Here is a 24,911-nt window from a genome sequence, read left to right as displayed (position 1 = left end):
ATTCGTTTACCTCATTTGTTGACACGGCCTCCAAGACAAGGCTGTGGGGCTCTGCTGGGAACAGACGTTGCCCAGCACAGTCTCTCCCACCTGTGTCATCTACTCATTCATCTGGCCATCAAGCAACCATTGAAGTGCCTCCTGTCAGCCCAGCCCTTCACTGTGGACACAGGTGACCAAGGGCCTCAGCTTTATTGTCCTGGAGCGCACACTCCACAGGAGAGACAGACGCATCCCCAGGCAATGACAATCCAGGTGGGGGGGCCCAGGAGACTGCCAGAGCCCCTGAGCCGACTCTTCAAGGCTCAAGAGCAGAGTGAGGAAGGGCATTCCGAGCAGAGGGAGCAGCATGTGCAAAGACCCAAGGGCAAGAGAGAGTGTGATGTGTTGGGGTAGTTTCTGAAACTTCATTTTTGGGGACGTGGTATGAGGAGTTAGTGGTGAGAGATCATGTTGGAAAGAGAGGTTGGCAGAAACAGATCATTCAGGGCTTAACTTTGCCCTGAAAGCACTAGGGAGCCATAGATGGGCTTTGAGCAGGGGAGGGCCCTGATCATATTCATGCTTTACAAAGACCTCTCTAGACCCCAAGGGGAGGGTAGATAGAGGGATGAGGAGTCTGGGGGAGCAGAGACAAGGCTGATGCAGGGGATTTAGAGCAGGAGAGGAGAAGTTTGGACCAGGGCTATGCAGAGGAAGGGACTGGAAAAGAGGAATTCAGGTGACAGAATGCAAAAGACTTGGGGACTGGAAGCAGGGGTGAAGGCAAGCAGTGCAAATCTAGAGAGACATGGAGGTCTGCCGGCTGGGTGACTGTGGGGGATGACACTGCCGGCCCTATTATAGGAACACAGGAGAGGGTTAAGATTTGGAGTAAGATGTCAAGTTCATTGTCAGACTTGAGTACAGATGCCTCTGGGAGAAATCTGGGAGGCCATGGAATAGTGGGTCTGGGAAGATCTGTGATGGGGACTGGGGGGCCTTTGGGATCAGGAGGAGATCTGGGGTTACTAGTGGATCCTTGGAACACTGGAGGGTTGTGGGGATCGATGAAATTTTGTTTCATTGAGTGAGATTGTCGAAGATAGTGAAGTCACAGAGATAGATATTGCAGGTTGGTGGAAAATGTGGAGGCGTTTGGGGTTAGCGTTAAGCACATAGTGGGTCGGACAAAGGCCTTGGAGTTTTATGGGTCGCTGAGGATCAGCGAGATTTGGGGCATCATCAGGGGTGGGAAGGAATGGCTGGAGATGCCATGCCAGTTGGGGACTTTAAGATGTCAGTGGGAAACACTGGCGGTCAGGAGAGGGTATGTTGGGGGTCTGTGGAGACACTAGGGTCACCTGGGGTCATCTGTGACGTCCCGGATACAGACGAGGCCTTCTTTTGAGGGTCTCTCCGTTGCTAGGCAAACGGTTCCCAGGGCGCCGTTGCTATGCGCCTGTGCTTTCCGGGTGGCCACGCCCCCTTCCTGCGGGCCCCGCCCCCCCAACCAACCACACGTCGGGCTCAAGCACGGAAGCCGCGCCCACCTTTTCGCCCCGCCCACAGCCCCAGAACCGTTACCCGAGCGACGGCCCGGGCCCCTCCCGCCTCCCGGCCCTGTTGCCAATCCAAGAGGCGTCGCCCTGGCGACGACCCCGCCTCTTCCGGCGCGGGCCCGCGGCTTCCGGCAGGGGGCCGGGCAGCGGGCGGCGGTCCGGCAGCGGCGGGGCCCGGGGGGGCGCCCAAGATGGCGGCGGGCGGCGCGGAGGGCGGCTCGGGCCCCGGCGCCGCCATGGGGGACTGCGCGGAGATCAAGTCGCAGTTCCGCACCCGCGAGGGCTTCTACAAGCTGCTCCCCGGCGACGGCGCCGCTCGCAGGTCGGGGCCGGCTTCCGCCCAGACCCCGGCGCCGCCCCAGCCGCCGCAGCCCCCGCCCGGCCCTGCCTCCGCCTCCGGCCCCGGCGCCGCGGGCCCCGCGCCGTCTCCGCCGCCCGCAGGCCCCGGGCCCGGGCCCGCGCTGCCCGCCGTGCGCCTCAGCCTCGTGCGCCTCGGGGAGCCCGACGCCGCCGGCGCCGGGGAGCCGCCCGCCACGCCCGCGGGGCTGGGCGCCGGCGGAGACCGCGTGTGCTTCAACCTGGGCCGCGAGCTCTACTTCTACCCGGGCTGCTGCCGCCGCGGGAGCCAACGGGTGAGCGGCCCGCCTCGTGGGGCCCGGGGTGCTAGAGGAGGGGGGTGGCACCCTGAGTTGATATGGGGCCCTGAGATGGGCATCCTAGATGTGATGGACATCCCGAGGGAAAGGGTTCTTGGAGGTAATACAGGATTCTGAAAGGTGATGGGAGGCCCCCCCGGTGGCTGGGCATCTTGGAGGTGATGGGAAACCCTGAGGTCGTGCGGGATGCCCGGGTTATGCGTGGGGCCTCGGGGATGGTGAGTATCCTGGAGGTGATGGGGAATCTGAGATGCTATGGGATCCTCCGGGCTTCTGGGTGGCAGACATTGTGCAGGTGATGAAGAGTCCCGAGGTGATGGGGAACGCCGGGGTATTGCAGTCTAGAAGGTGTGTGGGGGGGGATTCTTGAGACTTGGGGAGCCCAAAAGTGAATGGGGCTTGGAGATAATAGGGATGCTGAAGGTGAATGGGGTGCTAGAGAAAATTGGCGTTCTGGAGGTAATGAGAGTCCTAGAGGAAATGAGAATGTCTGAGCTGATGGGAGCTGGGGCTGATGAGAGCCCAGAGGGGACATCCTCAGGCGTGATGGGTGTCTCTGAAGTGATGTAGGCGCCAGAGGGGACGAGACCCCTAGAGTTTATGGTGGTCCCCAGAAGTGATGGGGATCCTGAGAGCCCAGAGGTGACGAAGGTACCTAAAATGTGGGGGACCGTGAGGGTTGTGGGTTCCTAACTGTGATGGGAGTCTTGGGATTTAGGGACTCCAAAGTGAAGGGAATGCTGCATGTTGAGCTTTGGAGTCCTGGTGATTTGGGTGACCCTGAGTTTCGAGGGGCTTGGAATATTGTGGTGCTAAGATCCAGGGGAGTTGCTGAGGTCATAGGGCAGGACTGGAAAGGAATCGGAGCTCAGGGCCTGTGGGGACCCTGAACCCTGGTGCTGAAGTTGGGGGAATCCAGGTTTGGGGAGGCACTGTGGTCTCGTGCGGAGCGGGGAAATCTTTGCTGTCTGTTTCTTTTGTCTGTCTGTGATTTAGGTCCCCCTTCCTGTCTGTGGTTGCCCCGCTCCCTGCCCACTCACCCATCCTCCTACCCACTTCCCTCAGGGACTTAACCCTGCTTCCTCTTCGTGGTTTCCCCCAACCTCAACACCCTCTGCCTTCCTCTCGGTGATAGAAGCCATTAACTCCTTTTCTCCCACCGCTCAAGTCCATTGACCTCAACAAGCCAATTGACAAGCGGATCTATAAGGGCACCCAGCCCACCTGCCACGACTTCAACCAGTTCACCGCTGCCACAGAGACCATCTCCCTGCTGGTGGGGTTCTCAGCCGGCCAGGTGCAGTACCTGGATCTCATCAAGAAGGACACCAGCAAGCTGTTCAATGAAGAGGTGATTGTGGGCCCCCGGGGCCCAGAACTGCTACCCCACCACACACACACACACACACTGTGGTAAGACTGTTGCTACCAGGGAGCACTGTAGGCCTGAGGGAGAGAAGAAGGATGGACTGACAGATATGTGGGAGGGGTGACAGCCGGCAGCTAGTGTGATGACAGCTGCGCTTCCTGTGCCCCGGCGCCGTGCTGTGTTAGCCCTACGCTGCACACAGCGCTCCTGGAGTTTTATCAACCCGTGGGTTAGGGATCGTGCTGCCCATTTTGCAGGTTAGGGAACTGAGGCTAGTCACTGGTTAGGACTTTTTTGAAGCCGGAACCCTTGCTCTTCAAATTCCGGGCCCTGTGGGCATTGGATTCAAATTCCTGCTGCACCGTTTATTACCATCTGTTTTTGGAAAGGTTACGGTTCCTCCTGAGCCTCAGTTTTCCTCCTCTGCCAAGTGGGATTCTCCTTCCTCCCTCACGGGACTGTCGTCACATCGTATGTGGAGACCGCTCGGTCCTGGGCGGACTTGGCACAAGAGGAAATGCCAGCGAATAGCCTTCTCTGAGGCAGGGCCTGCTCCTGTCCCGCATCTCTGTTCAGAGGAGCTGTTCCACGGCACAGAAAGCGTGAACGGCAGGAGGGAGGGAGTGGAAGATGCACCGGCGCGTCCCTTCACCTAGTGTTTCTTGAGCATTTGTCTGTGCCAGGCATGTCCTGAGCACTGGGGCTGTCACATCTTGGTGGACAGAACAGACAGAGAGGGCCCCGTGTCTGGAGCCGCATCGAGCTGGGGAGGCAGACGGTTATCAGCTCAGTCAAGGCCGCTGTATGTCAGCGAGAGCTGAGCGCTGTGGAGGGCACCCCGGCAGCCGAGGGGCTGGGGGGCGCTTGGTGAGGTTTACCTAGGGTAGGCAGGCAAGGCCTCACTGGGTGGTGACACGGAAAGAAAGGCCTGAAAGAGGCCAGAAAAGTTATTGGGAAAGGACATTCTGAGTAGAGGGCACAGCTTGGACAGAGGCCCAGACGCAGGACAGCACCCAGGCCGTGCGGCCAGAGCCATTATTGAGCGGATGGGTGGTAGATGAGCTCTGAGAATAACTGGGAGGGGCCAGGTCATGGAGAATCTGGAAGGCCATGGAAAAGGCTTTTAGAACCTCTCTCCAACCACAGAACCCAGAAATGGTTTGGTTATTTTTGAAATTCTCCCAAGACAGAAGTGCTATAGGTAGCTGAGGGGGAAGTGAACTCCCTACGTACGGTGGCTGCCTAAGGCCTTCAGGGCTGGGTCCTCTCTGGACCCTGGTCGAGAAGGGCGGCCGTGGTGCTCAGAGTGGGAGCGGCAGGTGCTGCCTGCCACTTGCACAGCATCTCTCTCAACCGCGTGGAGAACAGACTCGGGCAGTGGCAGCCTGGCAGCTGGTGAGGCCATGGCAGGGTTGGTGGCAGCTGGGACCAGGGGGATTGGAGTTAGGGGTGGGGGTGTGAAGAGGTGAGGCTCTGGGTATTGGTGAAAGAGTGGATGTGAGTTGTGAGGGGGAAAGGAGCAAAGATGGGCAGCTGGCGAGATGGGGTAGTCATGCCCGTGTCCAGGAAATACTTCCAGCCGCCTCCTGTGTGCACTGCTCTGTGCTCCGGGGCTGGGACGTGAACCAAATAGACAAAGGTCCCTTCCTTGGGGGAGCTGATACTCTGAATCGATTTCTTGCCTTAGGCCTGACATGGTAAAGATGGTGACAGGGTTAGACAGATAGACAACAGTTCTCTGGAAGGCAGGACGGCCCCCTGCCAAAGAGGGGTCACTGGGGCTCCGTGGAGCTCCCCATGGCCGCCGCACAGGCAGCCCTTCTTCCCAGGCGTTTCATGACCTGGTGTCCGTCCATTGCCCCAGTGAGGGAGCTCCTCTCCGAGGAGGCTCGGGCCATGTCTCACGGCCATCTCGGGGTACCAGGGTGGGGAGGAGGTCTGCCAGCGGCCGGTTGCCTTCTCCCAACCCCCACTGTCTCCCCTGGCAGCGGCTGATTGACAAGACCAAGGTGACATATCTGAAGTGGCTTCCTGAGTCAGAGAGCCTGTTCCTGGCATCACACGCCAGCGGCCACCTGTACCTGTACAACGTCAGCCACCCGTGCGCCTCGGCCCCGCCCCAGTACAGCCTGCTCAAGCAGGGCGAGGGCTTCGCCGTCTACGCCGCCAAGAGCAAGGCGCCCCGCAACCCACTGGCCAAGTGGGCGGTGGGCGAGGGGCCTCTCAACGAGTTTGCCTTCTCGCCCGACGGCCGGCACCTGGCCTGTGTCAGCCAGGACGGCTGCCTGCGCGTCTTCCACTTCGACTCCATGCTCCTCCGTGGGCTCATGAAGAGCTACTTTGGGGGCCTGCTCTGCGTGTGCTGGAGCCCTGACGGGCGCTACGTTGTGACGGGGGGTGAGGATGACCTGGTCACCGTGTGGTCCTTCACCGAGGGCCGTGTGGTGGCCCGGGGCCACGGCCACAAGTCCTGGGTCAACGCGGTGGCCTTTGACCCCTACACCACGAGGGCCGAGGAGGTGGCCGCAGCCAGTGGTGACGGGGAACGGAGTGGCGAGGAGGAGGAGGAGCCTGAGGCCGGGGGCACAGGCTCCGGTGGGGGAGCCCCGCTCTCCCCGCTGCCCAAGGCGGGCTCCATCACCTACCGCTTTGGCTCAGCCGGCCAGGACACGCAGTTCTGCCTGTGGGACCTCACTGAAGACGTGCTTTACCCCCACCCGCCCCTGGCCCGCACCCGCACCCTCCCCGGCACGCCTGGCACCACGCCGCCCGCTGCCAGCAGCTCTCGGGGTGCTGAGCCAGGCCCTGGGCCCCTGCCCCGCTCGCTGTCCCGCTCCAACAGCCTGCCGCACCCAGCAGGCAGCGGCAAGGCAGGTGGCCCGGGCGCAGCGACAGAGCCGGGCACACCATTCAGCATCGGCCGCTTTGCCACGCTCACGCTGCAGGAGCGGCGGGACCGGGGGGCCGAGAAGGAGCACAAGCGCTACCACAGCCTGGGCAACATCAGCAGGGGCGGCAGTGGGGGCGGGGGCGGCGGGGACAAGCCCAGCGGCCCCGCCCCCCGCAGCCGGCTGGACCCAGCCAAGGTGCTGGGCACCGCGCTGTGCCCGCGCATCCACGAGGTGCCGCTGCTCGAGCCCCTGGTGTGCAAGAAGATCGCCCAGGAGCGGCTCACTGTCCTCCTCTTCCTGGAGGACTGCATCATCACCGCCTGCCAGGAGGGCCTCATTTGCACCTGGGCCCGGCCGGGCAAGGCGGTGAGTCACCCCCAGACTCCCCAGACCCCCGGATGAGCGGGCATTGGCAGAGGGTTTGTCACTGTCGCAGCTTCCAGCCCTGTGGGATGAGGGAAGCCATGGAAATCGTAGTGTCTCAGAACAAGACCTCTCAGATCTCAGAGTGACAGGCAGCAGAGAGAGGGTGAGGTCTAAGAGAGAGCTGGGAGTGGTGGGGACCATGGCTGGCCATCAGAAGGGCAGCCAGTGGGCCCAGCATGGTCAGGTCTTACTGCTTGTTGCTTGAAGCCAAATCTGTATCGCTGAAAAATATGCTTTCTAAATGGTGAAACTGTTTGAATACTGCGGGTCAAGCTCTGTGGGCAAGATTGAGCCTGCGGGCCCAGATTCCACCCTGGGATCTGAGCCCGCTGCTGGAGCTCGGGCTGTGGGACCCCAGGCTCAGGGTCCAGTCCTGCGCTTCTGCTTGCTGTGTGAGCTAGGGCAAGTCACTGGCCCTCTCTGACCTCCGTCACCTCTTAGGACAGGGAGGCTTGGAGATGGGTGGGGGGGTGGGTGTGCCCACCTCTTGAGGTGGCCCTGGGCTTCAGGATGGTCCCAGTAGATGTGACTTCGGAGCTGTGGTCTCAGAGGTCTCGGCTCCTCAAGGTTTGGGCTCGGGTGCCCAGGAGGCCAAGTCTGAGGGCCACGGCTTGGTTCCTCAGAAGGGCAGTTTTGGAATCGTAGGGTCCTGAACCCCTAGAACTTAGAGCACAATCTCGGAGCCTCCCAGGCAGGGGACGGGGATGTGGGGAGTCTGGCCAGCCCTGAAAAAGAGCCCTCTGTCTCCCTAGTTCACAGACGAGGAGGCCGAGGCCCAGACAGGGGAAGGAAGTTGGCCCAGGTCACCCAGCAAGTCAGTGGTAGAGGTAGGACTGTCCCTGAGTTCCTACCCCTCCCCCAGAATCTCAGGACCCCCTCAGGTCAGAAGGGGACTCCAGTTTCCCCCCTCCCCACCTCCACTCCACCCCATCCTCTCGCTCAGCATCACCGCGGACGTTAACTGTTGTATCCAAGTGCCGCCTGCTGGCACAGGGGAGCTAGCCGAGACGTCAGTTCCCAAGCCTAGAGCAGCGGCTTCTGGGGGTCAGGGGTGGACTGAAGGGCAAGGCCAGGCTGGCTCCCTCCCCGTGGGCTGGCAGGAGCCCTGGGTGTCTCTAATCCTCCTCTCTCCCCTCGTCTTCCCCAGGGCATCTCTTCCCAACCGGGCAACTCCCCGAGCGGCACAGTGGTGTGAAGCCATGGATGTCGGGGTCCCCCACCCCATGCCCTCCGCCTCCTAGCCATAACCTTCCCCGCTGACCTCATGGATCAACGTATTAACAAGACTAACCATGACGGATGGACTGCTCCAGTCCCCCACCCTGCACAAACTTGGGGGGCAGAGGGTCCCCCCGACTGGCCCACACTTGGGGGTTGTAGTGGCCTGTGTGGCCTCAGCCTTGTCTCCACCCACTGCCAAGTACCATGAGCCCTCCTCTGAGACATCAGTGTTAGCCTCATTCCCTGTCCCCAGCATGTGACTGGTCACTCCCGGGGGAGAAACTCCCCCTGCCAGAGCCCCAGCTCCATGGTGTGCCCCTCGTCCCGGGTCGAGTAGGGGCCGCCCTGCCCGCCCGCCCGTGCTGTCGTTCGTGCTTTTGAAGCGTGTTAAATTATGGAAGCCCCTCGGGGTCCCCCTGCCTCCCAGGAGCTCTTATTTATACTAAAGTTCCCTGTTTTCACAGCGTCTCTGTTCCCTTGCGCAGACGTGTGGAGGAGGTGTGTGTGTCCTCGAATCGGTCCACTGGTCCATTGTAACGCAGGGCAGAGCTGGGCCTGCCTCCCCCCCCCCCCCCCCGCATTTCCCCCTGCCCCCTTTACTCGCAGCAAAAACTGCGGGCTGGAGGAGGGATGTGCGGGGCACATGGCTGGCAGACCCGCCTGACCAGCCCTGGGCAGGGCCCTTTGGACACACAAGAGCATCCTTCGGCCCCCAAGCTCTCCAGGAAAGACAGCCTCCAGGGCCCCTTGAATCCTCAGCAGGATTTTCAAAGTTGTCTCAAAGTGCCCAAACCAGCCACATCAGCTGTCACAGGGGCCTGCCCAGATGGGGTCCCCTGGCGGCTCCCGAGGTGCCCAGTGAGCTTCCTTGAGCCTAAGTCACGGCCTCCTGCTCCCTCGGACCTGGCTCAGCCCAGGCGCGGGCGTCCAGAGCCGCCTGGAGACCATGGCTTCCTCCGGGGGACTGTCCACCCCTGGAAAGAACAACGAAAATCCCTCCTGGCTGGCTCTCCGGAGCGGAGCCGCGGGGAGTGGTGTCTTCCCGCTCCGCCCTCCACCCCCCGAAATGTTTCTGTTTCTAATCCTAGCCCGGGCAGGAATGTGGCTGTGCGGCCAGGGTCCAAGGAGCTATTTTGGGGGCTCCTCTGCCTCCCCCAGGCTTTGGCCAGCAAGTCACCCCTGGTCCTGGCTCCTGAGGGCCTCCCTTCCCGTTTCTCTCACCAGCCCTTCCCCACCTCCTGCCAAAAAAAAGTCCGTGTCAAGCGGAGGGCCTGCGGGCTAAATTTAAACCATCCCGAAGTCTGAATCCGCGGCTGAGTCACACCCGCGAAGCTGCCCTGTCCTCCTGCCCCCCTTCCCAGGCCTCACCCCTTTCTCCTCCCTCCCCGCCAACTCCAGGGCTTGGGAGGGGTGTCACCGGATCATCTGAACCTCAATTGGCCCCCTCAGGGGAATGGGAGGGCTCATCTTTGGCATCTGTCACACCTGTGGCTTCGTCTATGCACCGCCTGTTTATTGAGGGGGGGCAGTGAGCGAATTGAGATTCTCCACCCACCCCCGTCTCACACCAGAGTGTGCTGGGGGCCTGGAAGGACGGAGTTGGGGGGCCTGGCTCGTGAGGGGTTAAGGCCTGGAGGCGGGAGGGGGCCGGACTGAGGGGTGGGGAGAAGGGGAGGAGGCCTCAGCAGCCCGCAAAGAGAAGTGGCCAGAGAGGCCCAGGGGACAGCCAGGGACAGGCAGACATGCGGCCAGGGCCCGGGGGCCTGGACAGGGGCTGCCAGGCCCCGTGACGGGAGGACCCCGAGCCCCTGGCCCGGGGAGGGGGCCATGGTGCTGCCTGCCCGACATGTCAGCCGAGGTGCGGCTGAGGCGGCTCCAGCAGCTGGTGCTGGACCCCGGCTTCCTGGGGCTGGAGCCCCTGCTCGACCTTCTCCTGGGCGTCCACCAGGAGCTGGGCGCCTCCGACCTGGCCCAGGACAAGTATGTGGTGGACTTCCTGCAGTGGGGTGAGTGCTGCCTGCACGGCTTCCCCAGCCTGGGGGGCAGGATGGACATGGGGACAGCCTCCCACTCAGGGCCCCAGAGCTTGGGCCTAGGTCTTGGGGGGACATGACCCTACCCCCGTGCCACCCTGGCAGGGCAGAGAGGGGTCAGCAGAGGCCAGGGCAGCCATGACTCAGAACCATGCTTGGGAGCCTGGTAGGTGGGCTGGGCATGGCCTCCCATGGTCCGCCTGCACCCCCGCCCTGAGTCGAGGCCAAGGGACATGCTGGGAGCCCCGTCTCCTAGGACCCCCCCCCGTAACCGGCCCTACAGGCCTCCATCCTGGATTCCCAGAGCACAGGGACGAGCGGGACGGACAGCATGGGGCAGCTGCCAGGGGCGCGGCCGGCGGGCAGGTGTTCGGCGCCAGCCTCTCCAGCTGCCCCAACAGGTGCCCGGGCACTGGGAGGGCGAGTGACTCAGGCCGGCCCGGGGGGAGAACCAGCCCTGCAGACGGCCGCCACCCAGCATCCCCTCCACCCTGACGCAGGAGGAGGAACTTAAGTTCTGGGTGTGCTCACTCTCTGCAGGTTCCACACCCCTCCCCCCACCTTGGTCCCTCCTGGTCTGCGTGGATCCTTGATTCTTCCAGCTCCTGGGGTCCCTTCATTCTAGTTCAGGCCCTCCACCCTTTGGCTCTCCCACAAAGTCCCTTCCTGCCAGGTCCTTCCCTGGAGGCAGCTCTGGAGGGAAGATGGTTCAACTTCAGTCTCCTGCCTTGTCTGCCCCCACCCCCTCCTAGCCTAGGACTCTCTTGGGTTTCTGTCTCTCTGACACCTGCCACTCTGTCCCTCCACCGGCCTGTCCCTCCGGGGCTTGCTCTTGGTCCTTGGGCTGTGTGTCCCTGTTTCCTGTCCCTCCGCCTTCTCCCGCTCCCCCTTTTCTGTGTCCGTCTCTTTCTGACCCGGGCCCTGCTCCTCTTCTTTCTCCTCCCATTTTGCAGATGGGAAAGTGGAGGCCAAGGGCCAGGCCACTCAGCCCCCTGGAAGCCCCTTCTGCCTCCCTCCCTGCAGCCCTTAGTAACTCTCTCTGCCCCGCTTTTGCAGAGGACGAAGTTGGGCTGGCAGGGTAAACTGAGACCTGAGGTGGGGGCAGGGGTCTGGCTCTCTGTAGGGAGCGCTCCTTTTGTGGCCCGAGCAGCATCCTGCGGCCCCTCCCCTGCCAGGCCTCCCGGGCGGGGGAGGGGGCCTGGGTTCCCGCTGCCTTAAAAGGGCTCAATGTCTTGGCTCTCTCCTCCCTCCCCCGGCCTGGGCCCTCGCTGGTTCTCCCCTGCCTGCCGGCTCTCCCCGAACCCTGTGGGGCCCCTCTCGCCCCTTCATAGCCCGCTGTATCTCCCCTCATTCCTCTCACACCCATCCCTCTCCCCGTCCTGCCTCCCAAGTCCCCAGCTCCTTCCACTCCTGGGAGTCCAGGCCTCTCTCTCTCCACTCTCTCTCTACGTCCCTGAGTCTCGTGTCTCCACCCCCAGCCTGCCTCCTCCCTAGCTGCCCTCTCTAACATTCCTGGCCGGAGGACCTTGGGCAAATGCCTCCATCTGTCTGAGCCTGGATTCTGCCGTGTAAATATGGGGCAATAGTAAAGCCCTCCCCCTGGAGTTGAGAGCACAAGATAGCACGCTTGAACCTGGACCGAGCCTGCAGCACTGGAGCCCGGGGTTCGGGTCCAGGCTGGCTGTGGCTCCCTCCTCAGGTCCTTCTCCTGGCCCCAACCCCAAATCCAGTGTTTCCCAAAGTGTGGTCAGGAGCCATCTGCATCTGAACCTAGAGGTGCTGGGTTAAACTGCACGTCTGGGCCACAACCCAGGACGGACTGAAGGAGAGCCCGGGGGTGGGCCAGGCCACAACCCAGGACCGACTGAAGGAGAGCCTGGGGGTGGGCCGGGTCGGCACTCACTGTCACCTGGAGTTGGGGGCGGGGGGTGGCCTGAGGCCCAAGGAGCTCTAAGAACGGGGACTTATTTCTTCTGATCTTCAGGGCTTCCCTTCTGCAGACTTGTTACCCCACCCTCTCCATGCTGCAGCCACTAGAGCCCTTTGACCTAATGCCCTGTCCCAAAAAGGGGTTCCCAGGCATACCATCTCTGTAGGGGGCAGTTTGGGGTCCCCAAGACCTCACACAGTGTTTATGTGGGGGAGCCCTTGAGAGGCAGACCGTCCTGAGGGGAGGGGCAGAGAGATGAGGAGACAGACTGAGGAGCAAGAGTCAGAGAGGGGAGAGAACGAGGGGCAGGGAGAGGGAGGCTGAGGGACAGAGGGTGGGCCTTCCTCCTCGTCTCCAGTGTCAGTCCCAATGACCCTCGGTTGTCACCTGCCCCCGCCCCGCAGTGGAACCCATCGCGGCGAGGCTTAAGGAGGCCCGACTGCAGAGGGATGACTTCGAGATTCTGAAGGTGATCGGACGCGGCGCGTTCAGCGAGGTGAGCCTTGAGCAGCGGCGGCAGCTCCACGGGGCGGGAGGCGCGACTGTCCGTGCGGTGGGCGGGACATAGGAGGTCCAGGCGGGGCCTTAGAAATTGATGAATGACTGAGTTTAGAACGCCCGAGACCGGCGGGGCGGGGGCGGAGCTTGGGGCGGGGGGCGGGGTTAGAGGTGGAGTCCATGCTGAGCGAGCCCGGGTGTCCCCCCCGCCCCCGCCACCTCCACCCCGGTCACCCCGTCTCGGCCTTTAGGTGGCGGTGGTGAAGATGAAGCAGACGGGCCAGGTGTTCGCCATGAAGATCATGAATAAGTGGGACATGCTGAAGCGAGGCGAGGTGAGGGCCGGGGCCGGGCGCGCAGGGCGCGGGGCATTCCCGCCCCCAGCGCCGCTTCAGGTCCCCGGTGCCCCACAGGTGTCGTGCTTCCGCGAAGAGAGGGATGTGTTGGTGAACGGGGACCGGCGCTGGATCACGCAGCTGCACTTCGCCTTCCAGGACGAGAACTACTTGGTGAGCCCCAAGCCCGGGCGACTGGAGGGCCGGACCCCCAGCCCCGACCGACGCTGTCAATTAACGAGGCGGGGGCGGGGAGAGGAGTTCAGGGTGGCGGAGCTGCCTGGGAATGCCTGCGGGAGTCTGTGTGTGGAACCGGCCTTCCTTTTCCGCGCTGGGAGACGTCCCTTTCCGCGGACGCTGGGGGACTCTGTAAGGACGCCGCCCGCCGCAGTCGGAGGACTCTCTTACCTGGAGTGGGATTGCTCTCTACAGCCCGTGTGGGGGCCTCTGGGCCGGGGTGTCTGAGCCCTGGGCTCTGGCATTGGGAGGCCCCTGGGTTCCCTTTTCCCCTGGGGGAGCGAATCTCTGTCCAGTGACATCCTGGGAGAATTAGGGGCTTTTTTTGCGAGGGGGTGTCGGATTTGGCCCAGGAGATCCCGGGCTCTCCTGGGGCTGGGCCTGCGGGGTCTCTGCCCAAGGATGGGAAGACTCTGGGAGTCTTTATCCGGGCTATCAGCGGTCAGTGCCTATTGGGGCTACCGACCCCCATGACACGCCCCCTCCCAGTACCTGGTCATGGAGTACTACGTGGGCGGGGACCTGCTAACGCTGCTGAGCAAGTTTGGGGAGCGGATCCCGGCCGAGATGGCGCGCTTCTACCTGGCTGAGATTGTCATGGCCATAGACTCGGTGCATCGGCTGGGCTACGTGCACAGGTGGGCGCTGCAGGGCTGAGGGGCGGGGCCCGGACAGGGAGAGCTACGGTGGTACCCCGGAAGGTCCGAGCCCACTGGGGGCGGGGCCGGAGGAGTGGGGCCCAGAATTGTCGAATCCCCGAAGGGGCGGAGCTAGAGGGGGTGGGGCCGGAAGGCGGGGCCTAGAGGGCGCTTCCCTAAGAGGATGGGGCCGGAGGCTGTGCAGCCTAGACGGGTGGGGCCTGGTGAGACGGTGGGAGGGGGCTCACCCATCCCTCTTCCCCTCCCTTCTTCCCTCTGTGCAGGGACATCAAGCCGGACAACATCCTGCTGGACCGCTGTGGCCACATCCGCTTGGCCGACTTCGGCTCCTGCCTCAAGTTGAGGGCGGACGGAACGGTGAGCGGTGCGCCCGCCCTGGGCAACTCGGGCCGTGAGGGGTGGGGTCCCCCCTGAGGGGTGCGCTCGGCAGAGTGTGGGGGCGGGGCTGAGGCGCGAGCGGACCTAGGGTGGGGGCAGGGCAAGCTTTGGAGGAGGAAGGAGGAGGCCACCCGGTTCTATACTGGAGTGTGGGAGGGGCTAAACGCTGGGGGCGTGGTTGGGGGGTGGAGCCCGAGCCCCAAGGGGCGGGGCCGAGTCCCGCTCTGGTCCTGCTGCTCAGGTGCGGTCGCTGGTGGCTGTGGGCACCCCGGACTACTTGTCCCCCGAGATCCTGCAGGCCGTGGGCGGCGGGCCCGGGACGGGCAGCTACGGACCCGAGTGTGACTGGTGGGCGCTGGGCGTGTTCGCCTATGAAATGTTCTACGGGCAGACGCCCTTCTACGCCGAGTCCACGGCCGAGACCTACGGCAAGATCGTGCACTACAAGGTGAGCAGGGCCCGAGGCGCCGCTGACCTCTCCGCACAGGCTCCCGGGCTCACACCGCCGCTTTGCGTCTCCCTCCGAGCAGGAGCACCTGTCTCTACCGGTGGCAGACGCGGGGGTCCCTGAGGAGGCTCGCGACCTCATCCAGCGGCTGCTGTGTCCCCCGGAGACGCGGCTGGGCCGGGAAGGAGCAGGCGATTTCCAGAAACATCCGTTCTTCTTTGGCCTCGACTGGGAAGGTCTCCGAGACAGCATGCCCCCCTTTACGCCTGATTTCGAGGGTGCCACTGACACGTGCAACTTCGATGTGGTGGAAGATGGGCTCACTGCCATGGTGAGCGGGGGCGGGGTAGGTACCTGCGACGGCTGCTCGGCACAGGGTGCCCCCATCCTTCCTGCATAAAGTTGGGGTTAGGCGAGTGCCCCCCTCCTGGGCTCCTGAAACCCTTCGTTTCCGGAGCACCTGCTCTGTGCCTGCCCGGTGCTGGGAACTCTGCGGTGATCTAGACTCGCAGGCCCGTGGGGGACACAGACTTGTTCCTGGAGAGATCAGGGCTGAGATGGGGGACTGCGAGGGGGCGGGGCTCCTGACCCGGCATGGAAGGTCCTGAGGCGCTTGGGCGGGGGCGTGGGCGCTGTCTGAGCTGAGACCTGACAGGAGCAGCGAGAGGCAGGAGAGCACACGGGGAATCTCCCTCCCTCGGGCATCTCTCGTCTGTGGGCCGAGCTCTCCCGGAGCGGAGCGCGTGCTCAGCCTGGGGGCCCTTGTGCTGGGCACTGCGTGGGACACAGGGACCAAGTCAGCCCTGGTCCCTCACCCGCTTCCAGTCTGGAGAAGTGTAGCATTACACAGTGGCGAGCCCCTGAGGGAAGCAGCAGCATACATAAAAGAAAGTGATGGCCGGCCACTTTAGATAGGCCCCGAGCTGGGTGGGGGCGGGGGGGACATTTAAACCAAGACTGGGAAGGGGCGCCAGCCCTGACAACCGGGGCTCCCCTCACACCCTTCCTCGTGTGTAGGAGACGCTGTCAGACATACAGGAAGGCGTGCCCCTGGGCGTCCACCTGCCTTTCGTGGGCTACTCATACTCCTGCATGGCCCTCAGGTAAGCGCTGTCCCCGAGCAGCCCGTGAGGAGTGGGCTGGGGGTACCGGCCCCTGGAAGGCCGCTGGGGGTGACCGCACCCTGGCCCACGGGCAGCCAGCAGAATGGCAGGCTCAGTTGTGGAACATTATTGCTGTGGGACTGAGGGCTCTTAGGAGCTCAGAGGTGGAGGACCTTAAAATCTCAGACCATAAATACTTCGAAATTTTAGATTCAATTGTAAAACCTCAGAGCCACAGACTTGGCCTTCCAGAATCTTCCAACCTTCCACTTTTAGATTTCTAGTACACAGAGTCATGGGACCTCAAAATCTTAGAAAATAAGAAGTTTAGAAATTTTAAACTTAAAATTTAAAAGAACACAAACTCTTAAAAGAACACAAACTCATTGAGTCACTCACATAACTGTAAGCCTTTTAAAAACATTAATTATACAAATAATCCATTGCTTGTGTCGGTAAGGAAGGGGCGTCCCGCCAGCAGCGACGGCCCCTGGCTCACACACATTTCCAACAGCCGAGAGCAGGTGCTGTGTTCCAGTCTGGTTTGTTGCTGGCTGATGGATTGCAAACGATGTTTCTTCTCATGAATGAACTGTGACATGATCCTGACCCGCTGTGTAGCGTTCTCCTTCCTGGGCGGGTCAGGATTCAGTTAACCGGCCTCTGTCACAACCCAGGCTGGACAGACAGCTGCGGCTTGGTCTCGGCACACGTACAGACCGTGAGGTCCTCAAGACCTCTTTCCAGGAGTGGGGTTGCTGGGTTGGAGGGGACATCCACTTTTCTCGCAATTCCATATTCCTCGGGAGGGTCTGTCCCCTCTCAGCAGCTGGGTCTGAGGGGATGTCTAGCATCACAGCCTTGGGATCCCACACCCAGTCTTAAGACTACATCTCTGGGGGTGACCAGAGTTGGGTGGGGTCCCCTTCACTGTCCTGAGGCCCTGAGGAGAAGGGTCTGCAAAAGTCACGTGGACGGGGAGATGAGCAGACCCTAGCCCATGAGTGTCTGGGCCCCAATTCCCGCAGAAGCTGCAGAGACGGCGGCTCCCAGGGGCCCGAGGCATGCGAGGGGAGGGCCTTTCCCTAACGAGGAGGACCTGTCACACAAGCCTGGCAATTTGTCCCCTTTACTCTGCCCCCTCCCCCTCCTCAAACCATGGGATCTTGGGTCTGGCCACCCCACGCCCACAGGCTAGGGCATCCTGGCTAACCGCAGGGATGGGCAGCCTCGGGCTGGGGCCAGCTCTCCCTCCCCTGGCCGGTTCCTCTCCCCAGGGACGATGAGGTCCCGGGCCCCACACCCATGGAACTGGAGGCTGAGCTGTTGCCTGAGCCACCTGTGCAAGTGCCCAGCCTGGAGCCCACAGTGCCCCCACTGGAGAAAACAGTGAGTCGTTGGAGGCGAGGGCCAGGCAGGGGCGGGTCTGAGGCCAGGGCGTCCTGGGCGGTGGGTGCCCTGGAGTGCTAAGGCCTCTGGGAGCTCACTTGACAGAAAGAGATGGAAAACCCAGTGGAGACAAGGGGACTTGAGTCAGAGATGATCATAGGGCACCGAGTGTGTGTGGAGGGGGGCTCTCTGGGGAGAGGGAGCTCTGGAGAAGGACCCCCTGAGGGAACAAGAGTGCTCATGGGTCGGCAGAGGGGACCGCAGGGACAAAGGCCCTGAGGTAGGAACTAGCTAGTTAGTCCTTGAGCAGAAAGGAGGGTCGTAAAGCTGAACTGTTCTAGGACAAGGGGGTAGGGAGCGAGGGGAGGGGAGGCCGGGGAGGCCAGCAGGAAACAAACCTAAAGACTAAAGGCTGGAATACAGGATAGGGGCTGGGGTTATGGACGGAGGGCGTTTGGATCACCACAGGGGCTGTGAGGATTCCAGAAAGATCTAGGGGACGGGGAGTAGAAGACAAGGGAGGATCCCAGGCCTGGAACCCATGCTCAAGTCTCCAGGCTCCAAGAGCCACAGGCAGCCCAGCCCTAAACCCGGTCCCCATCCACAGGCTGAAGCGGCAGGTCCAGAGGCCGTTCCCGCGGTGGCAGAGGCGGAGATGACGCTGCGGGAGCTCCAGGAGGCCCTGGAGGAGGAGGTGCTGACCCGGCAGAGCCTGAGCCGGGAGCTGGAGGCCATCCGCACGGCCAACCAGAGCTTCGCCAGGTCAGGCTCGGCTCGGCCCGGCCCGGTCGCTGCCTGTCGCAGCCTCTCTCCCCGAGGTCCCAGGGCTCACGGTCCTTCCCTCCCCGCAGTCAGCTCCGCGAGGCCGAGGCCCGGAACCGGGACCTGGAGGCGCAAGTCCGGCTGCTGCAGGAGCAGATGGAGCAGCTGCAGGCAGAGGGAGCTGCAGGCGAGTCCCTGAGCCGCCCCCGTTCCCGAGGGCGCCGGGGGAGGTGGGCCCGCGGCGGCGCGTGTGGACACCTGGGGGAGGGCGAGGGGCCCAGGCTGGGGCACGCCGCGCCACCGCCCTCCTCGTCCCTCCACGCGCCCTACGCCTCTCTCTTCTCCTTCCAGCTGTCACGGGGGTCCCCAGTCCCCGGGCCACGGATCCACCTTCCCATGTAAGACCCCTCTTTGTCCCCTGCGTCAAGCCTGCTGCCCCCTCTGCAAACCCTGTCCCCGTCTCCCCGTCCAGACTTGGGGCTCACCTTACCTCTTCGGGGTTCCAGGCGGCAGACACCCTCCAGTTAGCCGCACATCTACCGGCTCTCCCCGGTTCAGGCCTCTCGCCACATCCCGGCCGGGATCTCCCTAGAGTCCCTCCCAGACCTCGACGCCCCTTGCTCTCTCTCGCCCCCCGCCGACGGCGGCCGGGCCGGGCTGGGCTCCGATCGGGTCACCTGTCCCTTCTCTCTCCAGCTAGATGGCCCCCCGGCCGTGGCTCTGGGCCAGTGCCCGCTGGTGGGGCCAGACCCCATGCACCGCCGCCACCTGCTGCTCCCTGCCAGGGTACGTCCGGCTGCTCACGCCCGCCGCCTCCGCGCCCCCGCCTCGCTCCACGCTCGCCGAGCCGCCTCTGCTTAGCTGCGCCTCTGCGGGGCTGGGCCCGCCGCGGGGGGAGGATGCTCGGGCAGCCAATCAACACAGGCCGCTAGGAAGCAGCCAATGACGAGCTCGGACAAGACTTGAGGCCTACGAGCCGACCAATTGCAGCTGCCCGCGCTGTCGGGGGGGCGGGGCGGAGCGAGGGGAGCATTGTAGACCCACCCACAGACGTGGGCGGGGCGAGCCCCGGGAGCCAATCAGGGGTCGGCGTCGCAGTGCTGATCCCGCCCTCTCCCCCGCAGGTCCCTAGGCCTGGCCTATCGGAGGCGCGTTCCCTGCTCCTGTTCGCCGCTGCTCTGGCTGGTGCCGCCGCCCTGGGCTGCGCTGGGTTGGTGGCCTGCGCCGGCCACCTCGCCCCTGTCTGGCGCCGCTCGGGAGCCGCCTTCGCCCCCTGAACCCTAGAGCCCCAGCCTGTCCTCCACTCGGGCCCCGCTGGAGGGTTGGGTGACCCGGGAACGGCCCAGAAGCCACTCCCACCGCCCCGGTTGACACCACCCCAAGCGTGGGTCTCCGCCCAGCTCCAGCCCTGTGATCCGGGCCCGCCCCCTGGCGGCCGGGGAGGGAGGAGCCGGCCCGCGGCCGGAGCACGGGGCGCCTGGGAGGGTGGGAGCCGGGAGTGCTGCTGCTGCCGCTGCCGCTGCCGCTGCCGCTGCTGCTGGGGGGGATCGCGGACCACTTCCTTCCTCCGGCCCGGCGGAGGCCCCGACGCAGCCGGACACACTGCGACCTCGAGAAGGCAGCAGGGCCAGGGCGCGGCCATCCGTTTTTCACCCTCCACGCACCCCCACCCACAGTGGCTCGCAAACCACAGATCCCCCTGTGCATGAGGCCCCGGCCTCCCGGGAACGTCCTCCTCCCGTAGCGAAGGTCCAGCGCGCGCTCCGCCCGCTCTCCCGGGAACCTCTCGCTTCTGCCAGCCCCACTTTTTCGGGGACTCCGCGCCCTCCTCCTCACGTGCGCCGCTCTCGGAGCTACACCGGCTCCTCCCGCCTCGGCGTTTGGGTATTTATTGACCTGTCCTCCGACCCGCTGACAGGCTCCAGGACCCCAGCACCCTGATCCACGTTTTGGATGCACTGAGACCCCGACATTCCTCGGTATTTATTGTCTCTCCCCACGTAGGACCCCACCCCCGATCCTCGCGAATAAAAGGCCCTCTCGTCTGTCCCAGCTTGGCGCTCCGCCGTGTCCGCTCTGTTTGCTCTGCGGCGGAGGCTGCTCAACCGGCCAATCGAGGGCGCCCGGAGGCGGCCAATGGCCGAGCAGGGAGCTAGCGGGACGCGAAGTGGGTGAATCAGGGCTGGGGGCGGAGACTGAGGGGCGTGGCTTCGGCGTCCGGCCAATAGGAGAAGGCGAGTGGGCCACCCGGAGGCACCGCCCCTCGTCCAGCTGTGGCCCAGCTGTGTCACTCGATCGCGGGGAAGAAGGGGGCTGGGCCGCCGGCGCGCGCGGCCATCCTCCTACCACTGCGCCTGCGCGGGCCACGCGCATCCGTTCCAGGGACTTACGCTCAAGAAAAGTTGCTGTAAACTTTCTGGCCTGTTCCCCCGCCCCCTCTCCCTGCCAGACCCGCCCCCCTGCGGAGCCGGGAATTCCGAGGGGCGGAGCGCAGGCCGAGATGGGGAGTGGGGGGGCCTACAGAGGACCCTGGAGACGGAGGCGTGCAGAAGCTCAGTCTCGGGGCGGAGGTGGCTTCGCGCCCTTAGCCCTCCCGGACGGCCCGTTACCTTCTCCATTGTCCCGATGGGGAAACTGAGGCCCTGAGCCAGAGGCACACGCCGGGGTTGGCAAAAAGCGCGGCCTGAGGCGGAGGGAAAACAAAGAGAGAATCACGGACAGACGGGGAGGGGGCCGGGCACACACAGACACTGAGACAGAGACCCTAGTGGAGAGCTGCGTCTTGGCATCTAGGGGCGGGAGACGCGGGATCGGCCGCGGGAGAAGCTCGGGAAGTGCGAGGGGGGGCGGAGACGGGGGCCGGGCGGGGGAGAGGGCTGGGGAAAGCCCGAGGGAGGAGGAGAAGGAGGCAGGAACTTCCCAAAGTTGCAAAACATGGCTACCTTGCCTGCGGAGCCGAGCGCGGGGCCGGCGGCTGGGGGGGAGGCGGTGGCGGCGGCGGCGACCGAAGAGGAGGAGGAGGAAGCGCGCCAGCTCCTGCAGACTTTGCAGGCGGCCGAGGGTGAGGCGGCGGCGGCGGCCGGGGCCGGGGCGGGCGAAGCGGCGGCGGGAGCGGAGGGCCCGGGGTCCCCGGGCGTCCCCGGGTCGCCCCCCGAGGCCGCTGCCGAGCCGTCCACGGGCCTCCGCTTCTCGCCCGAGCAGGTGGCGTGCGTGTGCGAGGCGCTGCTCCAGGCGGGCCACGCCGGCCGCTTGAGCCGCTTCCTGGGCGCACTGCCCCCGGCCGAGCGCCTACGTGGCAGCGATCCGGTGCTGCGCGCTCGGGCCCTGGTGGCCTTCCAGCGGGGCGAGTACGCCGAGCTCTACCGGCTGCTGGAGAGCCGCCCCTTCCCCGCCGCCCACCACGCCTTCCTGCAGGACCTCTACCTGCGCGCGCGCTACCACGAGGCCGAGCGGGCCCGCGGCCGCGCGCTGGGCGCAGTGGACAAGTACCGTCTGCGTAAGAAGTTCCCGCTGCCCAAGACCATCTGGGACGGCGAGGAGACCGTCTACTGCTTCAAGGAGCGCTCCCGCGCCGCGCTCAAGGCCTGCTATCGCGGCAACCGCTACCCCACGCCGGACGAGAAGCGCCGCCTGGCCACGCTCACCGGCCTCTCGCTCACGCAGGTCAGCAACTGGTTCAAGAACCGGCGACAGCGCGACCGGACCGGGGGCGGCGGCGGCGCGCCCTGCAAGAGGTGAGGGGCCCCAGGCCCTGCTCTCCGCCAGCCCCCCTCTCCCCCGTCCCCACTGCTGGAGTCAGCGCGCCCCACCACTCGGGCGCCTCCCGCTCGCCCCCTCGGGCGCCCGGAGCGCAGGGGACCCGCGTGGGTGGGACGGGCACACGCCCCGGGCCCTCTCCCTGACATCCCTGCTGCTCTCCGAGGCTGCGAGACTTTTCCCTCTGCTCCGCTCCAGGCTCCATCCCAGATCCCGTCCGTGTTCGTGGCTGGACGGGGGGAGGGAGGCAGCGAGGACACGAGGGGCTGCGGGAGCGGGGGAGGGGCCTTGGACCACTGCACCCGGCGGAGGGGCGTCTTTCGGGCCCTTCCCTGACCGTTACTCTCCTCGCACGCACCCCCACCCCCCCCTCAGGGCCCGGACAGCGTGGTCCGTCGTCTGTCTTTGTTGTGAAACGTGAACCTTCCCCAGCTCCGGTTTCCCTGTAACCCAAGCCCTTCCCCTCCCACCCGCGCGCCGGCCTCTCCCTGCGCTCGGGGCCGCGAGGCGGGGCTCGGGGTCTGAGCGGTGTCGCCTCCTCGCTCTCCCAAGGCGCCGGCCGCTCCAGCCTGGCCCGGGACACTTAGGGCAGCCTGGGTGCTGGGCTCTGGGGCCCGGAGGCCGAGGGGCCGCGAGCAGGGCCTCCTCCCCCGCGCTGCGGCCAGCTTGAGCCTTTATGCGCGCTGTCAATGCGGGGCTTGCAGCGGCTGTGTCCCTGGGGTCCTCGGGTGGTCGCAGACGGGAGGTTTCCTAACTCTGGAGACTGTCCACGCCCCCTGGGCCGCGGAAGGGCGGGGGCGGCGGTCAGCGGTGCCCCTGTAGAGCGGCTGGCAGCGGGTCGGGGAATGCAGCGTTCAGGACCCCAGCTCACACTCCTTTCTCCGGCCAGCGAGTCTGATGGGAACCCCACCACCGAGGACGAGTCCAGCCGCAGTCCCGAGGACTTGGAGAGGGGGGTGGCTCCCGCGGCCACCGAGGCCCAGGCCCAGGGCTCCATCTTCCTGGCTGGGGCCGCCTCTGCTGCACCGTGCCCGGCCTCCTCCTCCATCCTGGTGAACGGGAGCTTCCTGGCCGCCGGCAGCTCCCCGGCCGTGCTCCTCAACGGGAGCCCGGTCATCATCAACAGCCTGGCCCTGGGCGAGGCCTCCAGCCTGGGGCCCCTGCTGCTCACGGGGGGCGGCGGCGCCCCGCCACCACAGCCCGGTCCTCAGGGGCCCGGCGAAGGCAAGACCTCCCTGGTCCTGGACCCTCAGACCGGAGAGGTTCGACTGGAGGAGGCTCAGCCTGAGGCCCCCGACACCAAGGGGGCCCAGGTGGCTGCTTCGGCACCAGCTGGAGAGGAGGTCCCTGGGCCTCTGTCCCAAGTGGTGCCTGGACCTCCGCCGGCCGCCACCTTTCCTCTGGCCCCGGGACCAGTGCCCTCCGTGGCTGCTCCACAAGTGGTGCCCCTTTCCCCGCCCCCTGGGTACCCTGCGGGCCTGAGCCCCACCTCCCCACTGTTGAACCTGCCCCAGGTGGTGCCCACCTCACAGGTGGTGACCCTGCCCCAGGCTGTGGGGCCCCTGCAGCTCTTGGCAGCCGGGCCAGGCAGCCCCGTGAAGGTGGCAGCTGCAGCAGGCCCTGCCAACGTGCACCTGATCAACTCCGGGGTGGGCGTGACTGCCCTCCAGCTGCCTTCGGCCACCGCCCCAGGTACCCGCTTCTGCCTCCCTCCGGCCAGGGTGAGGGCTGCGTGGGTACAGTTATCTCGGAGGGAGGGCACTGTCCGTGGGCTTCTGGGGTGGGAGCTCATCCCTGGCGTGTCCCAGACCCCCCATGTGCCAGGCCCAGTGCCCCGAGGCTCAAGCTGCGTAGACATGGCCCCGCCAGCAGCTCATCTGACCCCGCGCCCGCTGCCCATCTCCTCTCCCACAGGCAACTTCCTCCTGGCCAATCCGGTGTCCGGCAGCCCCATCGTGACCGGGGTGGCCGTGCAGCAGGGCAAGATCATCCTCACGGCCACCTTCCCCACCAGCATGCTGGTCTCCCAGGTCCTGCCGCCCGCCCCCAGCCTCGCCCTGCCCCTGAAGCCGGACGCGGCCATCTCAGTGCCCGAAGGAGCCCTCCCGGTGGCCCCCAGCCCCGCTCTCCCGGAGGCCCACGCCCTCGGCCCGCTTTCCGCACAGCAGCCGCCGCAGCCGCCCCCCGCCGCCGCCACTGCCGCCGCCAGCCTGCCCTTCTCCCCAGACTCCTCGGGCCTCCTGCCGGCTTTCCCGGCGCCCCCGCCCGAGGGGCTCATGCTGTCGCCTGCGGCCGTGCCAATCTGGCCGGCGGGGCTGGAACTGAGCACAGGCACGGAGGGGCTGCTGGAAGCGGAGAAGGGGCTGGCGACGCAGGCCCCCCACACCGTTCTGCGGCTGCCAGACCCCGACCCCGAGGGCCTGCTCCTGGGGGCCACAGCGGGTGGCGAGGTGGAGGAGGGGCTCGAGGCCGAGACCAAGGTCCTGACCCAGCTGCAGTCGGTGCCTGTGGAGGAGCCCTTGGAACTGTGACCGGGGCCTCACCGCCCAGCCTGACAATGGTGCTTGCGATCCGCACGCCCGGCGTGGGGGCCTCAAACACAAGCGCTGCCGTCGGAAGGGCCACACACTACAGCCCCCAGCCGGGCACCTCCCCAGGCCCCGGGGGCGCCGGGACTCAGCCCCACCCCGTCTGGGGGCGCAGTCCCTCTGAACGGGAGGCCTCCTGTTATAGCCCTCCGGCTCTGCCCCCGTCTGTGGGGACATTCGGGGACCCTGACTCCGGGGCTCGGCCCCCATGACCTGGTACTAGCTGTGAGCTGCAAGCCCTGCCAAGTGGCTGGATCTGCACCCCTCGGGCCCTCTCCTGTCACTCCCTGCGACACTATGAATAGCTCCGCTGACGCCCGTCCTCAGAACCGCCTGGAATCCGAGGAGGGAGGAGGGGCGGCCCGCACCCAGACCCCAGCCCCTCCCGGGGGGCCGTCCCTGCGGAACGGATGCGGGTGGGGAGGCCTGGGGAGTGTCCCCGTTATCACGTCCAGCCCCAGACCAAAGACCCCCTCGCCCCGGGGCACCCCTGACCCCTGTGTCTAGTTTGTATCCTAAATCTTTATTTTTCTAGGACATGTTATGCCTCCGTTTCAATTAAAATAAAGTTAACAGACAGCTAGAGCCTTGGGGGTGTGGGTCACCTTCCCAGCCACCCGCTGGTTTCTTTCAAAGTGCAGGCCCGGGGTCTTCGGCCCCAGGGCAGACGGACCCCGCCCCCCCCCCCACA

General features: G+C 65.1%; 3 protein-coding genes and 1 long non-coding RNA gene across 15 annotated transcripts; 3 read left to right on the top strand and 1 right to left on the bottom strand.

Moving 5' to 3' along the window:
* Positions 1 to 1,661: 1,661 nt before the first annotated feature.
* On the top strand, positions 1,662 to 8,565 carry DMWD (DM1 locus, WD repeat containing). Of its 2 annotated transcripts, XM_023649933.2 has the most exons (5): positions 1,662 to 2,173; positions 3,366 to 3,548; positions 5,555 to 6,823; positions 7,636 to 7,710; positions 8,031 to 8,565. In XM_023649933.2, the coding sequence occupies exons 1-5, from the start codon at positions 1,733 to 1,735 to the stop codon at positions 8,076 to 8,078; spliced, it is 2,016 nt and encodes a 671-aa protein (XP_023505701.1). In that variant the 5' UTR covers positions 1,662 to 1,732; the 3' UTR covers positions 8,079 to 8,565. The 2 variants fall into 2 exon arrangements, with proteins under 2 accessions (XP_023505701.1, XP_023505702.1); XM_023649934.2 differs by lacking the exon at positions 7,636 to 7,710.
* A 674-nt stretch (positions 8,566 to 9,239) lies between these two features.
* DMPK (DM1 protein kinase) lies at positions 9,240 to 20,663 on the top strand. 11 transcript variants are annotated; one of them, XM_070223038.1, is made up of 15 exons: positions 9,240 to 10,110; positions 12,472 to 12,563; positions 12,817 to 12,900; positions 12,979 to 13,074; positions 13,627 to 13,775; positions 14,060 to 14,153; positions 14,416 to 14,622; positions 14,705 to 14,953; positions 15,640 to 15,725; positions 17,003 to 17,114; positions 17,722 to 17,876; positions 17,966 to 18,063; positions 18,228 to 18,274; positions 18,573 to 18,662; positions 19,795 to 20,663. In XM_070223038.1, exons 1-15 carry the CDS (start codon positions 9,951 to 9,953, stop codon positions 20,512 to 20,514), a joined length of 2,439 nt encoding a protein of 812 aa, XP_070079139.1. In that variant the 5' UTR covers positions 9,240 to 9,950; the 3' UTR covers positions 20,515 to 20,663. The 11 variants fall into 11 exon arrangements, with proteins under 11 accessions (XP_070079139.1, XP_070079138.1, XP_070079141.1 ...); XM_070223037.1 differs by having other exon boundaries at positions 14,705 to 14,968; positions 19,795 to 20,662; XM_070223040.1 differs by having other exon boundaries at positions 18,577 to 18,662; positions 19,795 to 20,117.
* LOC111775222 (uncharacterized) lies at positions 16,117 to 18,773 on the bottom strand. Its single transcript, XR_011421903.1, has 2 exons — positions 18,367 to 18,773; positions 16,117 to 18,020 (listed from the first exon to the last, which is right to left on the bottom strand). It is a non-coding gene; the product is annotated as an uncharacterized lncRNA (long non-coding RNA).
* A 96-nt stretch (positions 20,664 to 20,759) lies between the features above and the next one.
* Positions 20,760 to 24,805, top strand: SIX5 (SIX homeobox 5). Its single transcript, XM_014731985.3, has 3 exons — positions 20,760 to 21,610; positions 22,522 to 23,324; positions 23,547 to 24,805. Exons 1-3 carry the CDS (start codon positions 20,811 to 20,813, stop codon positions 24,161 to 24,163), a joined length of 2,220 nt encoding a protein of 739 aa, XP_014587471.3. The 5' UTR covers positions 20,760 to 20,810; the 3' UTR covers positions 24,164 to 24,805.
* Positions 24,806 to 24,911: the final 106 nt, after the last annotated feature.

This window comes from Equus caballus, chromosome 10 (genome assembly GCF_041296265.1).
Source record: "Equus caballus isolate H_3958 breed thoroughbred chromosome 10, TB-T2T, whole genome shotgun sequence".
Classification (NCBI taxonomy): Eukaryota; Metazoa; Chordata; class Mammalia; order Perissodactyla; family Equidae; genus Equus; species Equus caballus.
Note: the sequence above shows the minus strand (reverse complement) of the source record. Positions and strands in the feature narration are given on the sequence as shown.

Excerpts from the sequence above, each read along its gene's own strand:
- DMWD (XM_023649933.2), top strand. The coding sequence starts at position 1,733 with ATGGCGGCGGGCGGCGCGGAGGGCGGCTCGGGCCCCGGCGCCGCCATG. Across the intron at positions 2,174-3,365 it reads GCCGCCGCGGGAGCCAACGG|TCCATTGACCTCAACAAGCC; the intron begins GTGAGCGGCCCG and ends CCACCGCTCAAG. Across the intron at positions 6,824-7,635 it reads GGGCCCGGCCGGGCAAGGCG|TTCACAGACGAGGAGGCCGA; the intron begins GTGAGTCACCCC and ends CTGTCTCCCTAG.
- DMPK (XM_070223037.1), top strand. The coding sequence starts at position 9,951 with ATGTCAGCCGAGGTGCGGCTGAGGCGGCTCCAGCAGCTGGTGCTGGAC. Across the intron at positions 10,111-12,471 it reads GGTGGACTTCCTGCAGTGGG|TGGAACCCATCGCGGCGAGG; the intron begins GTGAGTGCTGCC and ends CCCGCCCCGCAG. Across the intron at positions 17,115-17,721 it reads TGCCCCCACTGGAGAAAACA|GCTGAAGCGGCAGGTCCAGA; the intron begins GTGAGTCGTTGG and ends CCCCATCCACAG.
- SIX5 (XM_014731985.3), top strand. The coding sequence starts at position 20,811 with ATGGCTACCTTGCCTGCGGAGCCGAGCGCGGGGCCGGCGGCTGGGGGG. Across the intron at positions 21,611-22,521 it reads GGCGGCGCGCCCTGCAAGAG|CGAGTCTGATGGGAACCCCA; the intron begins GTGAGGGGCCCC and ends TTCTCCGGCCAG. Across the intron at positions 23,325-23,546 it reads GCCTTCGGCCACCGCCCCAG|GCAACTTCCTCCTGGCCAAT; the intron begins GTACCCGCTTCT and ends CCTCTCCCACAG.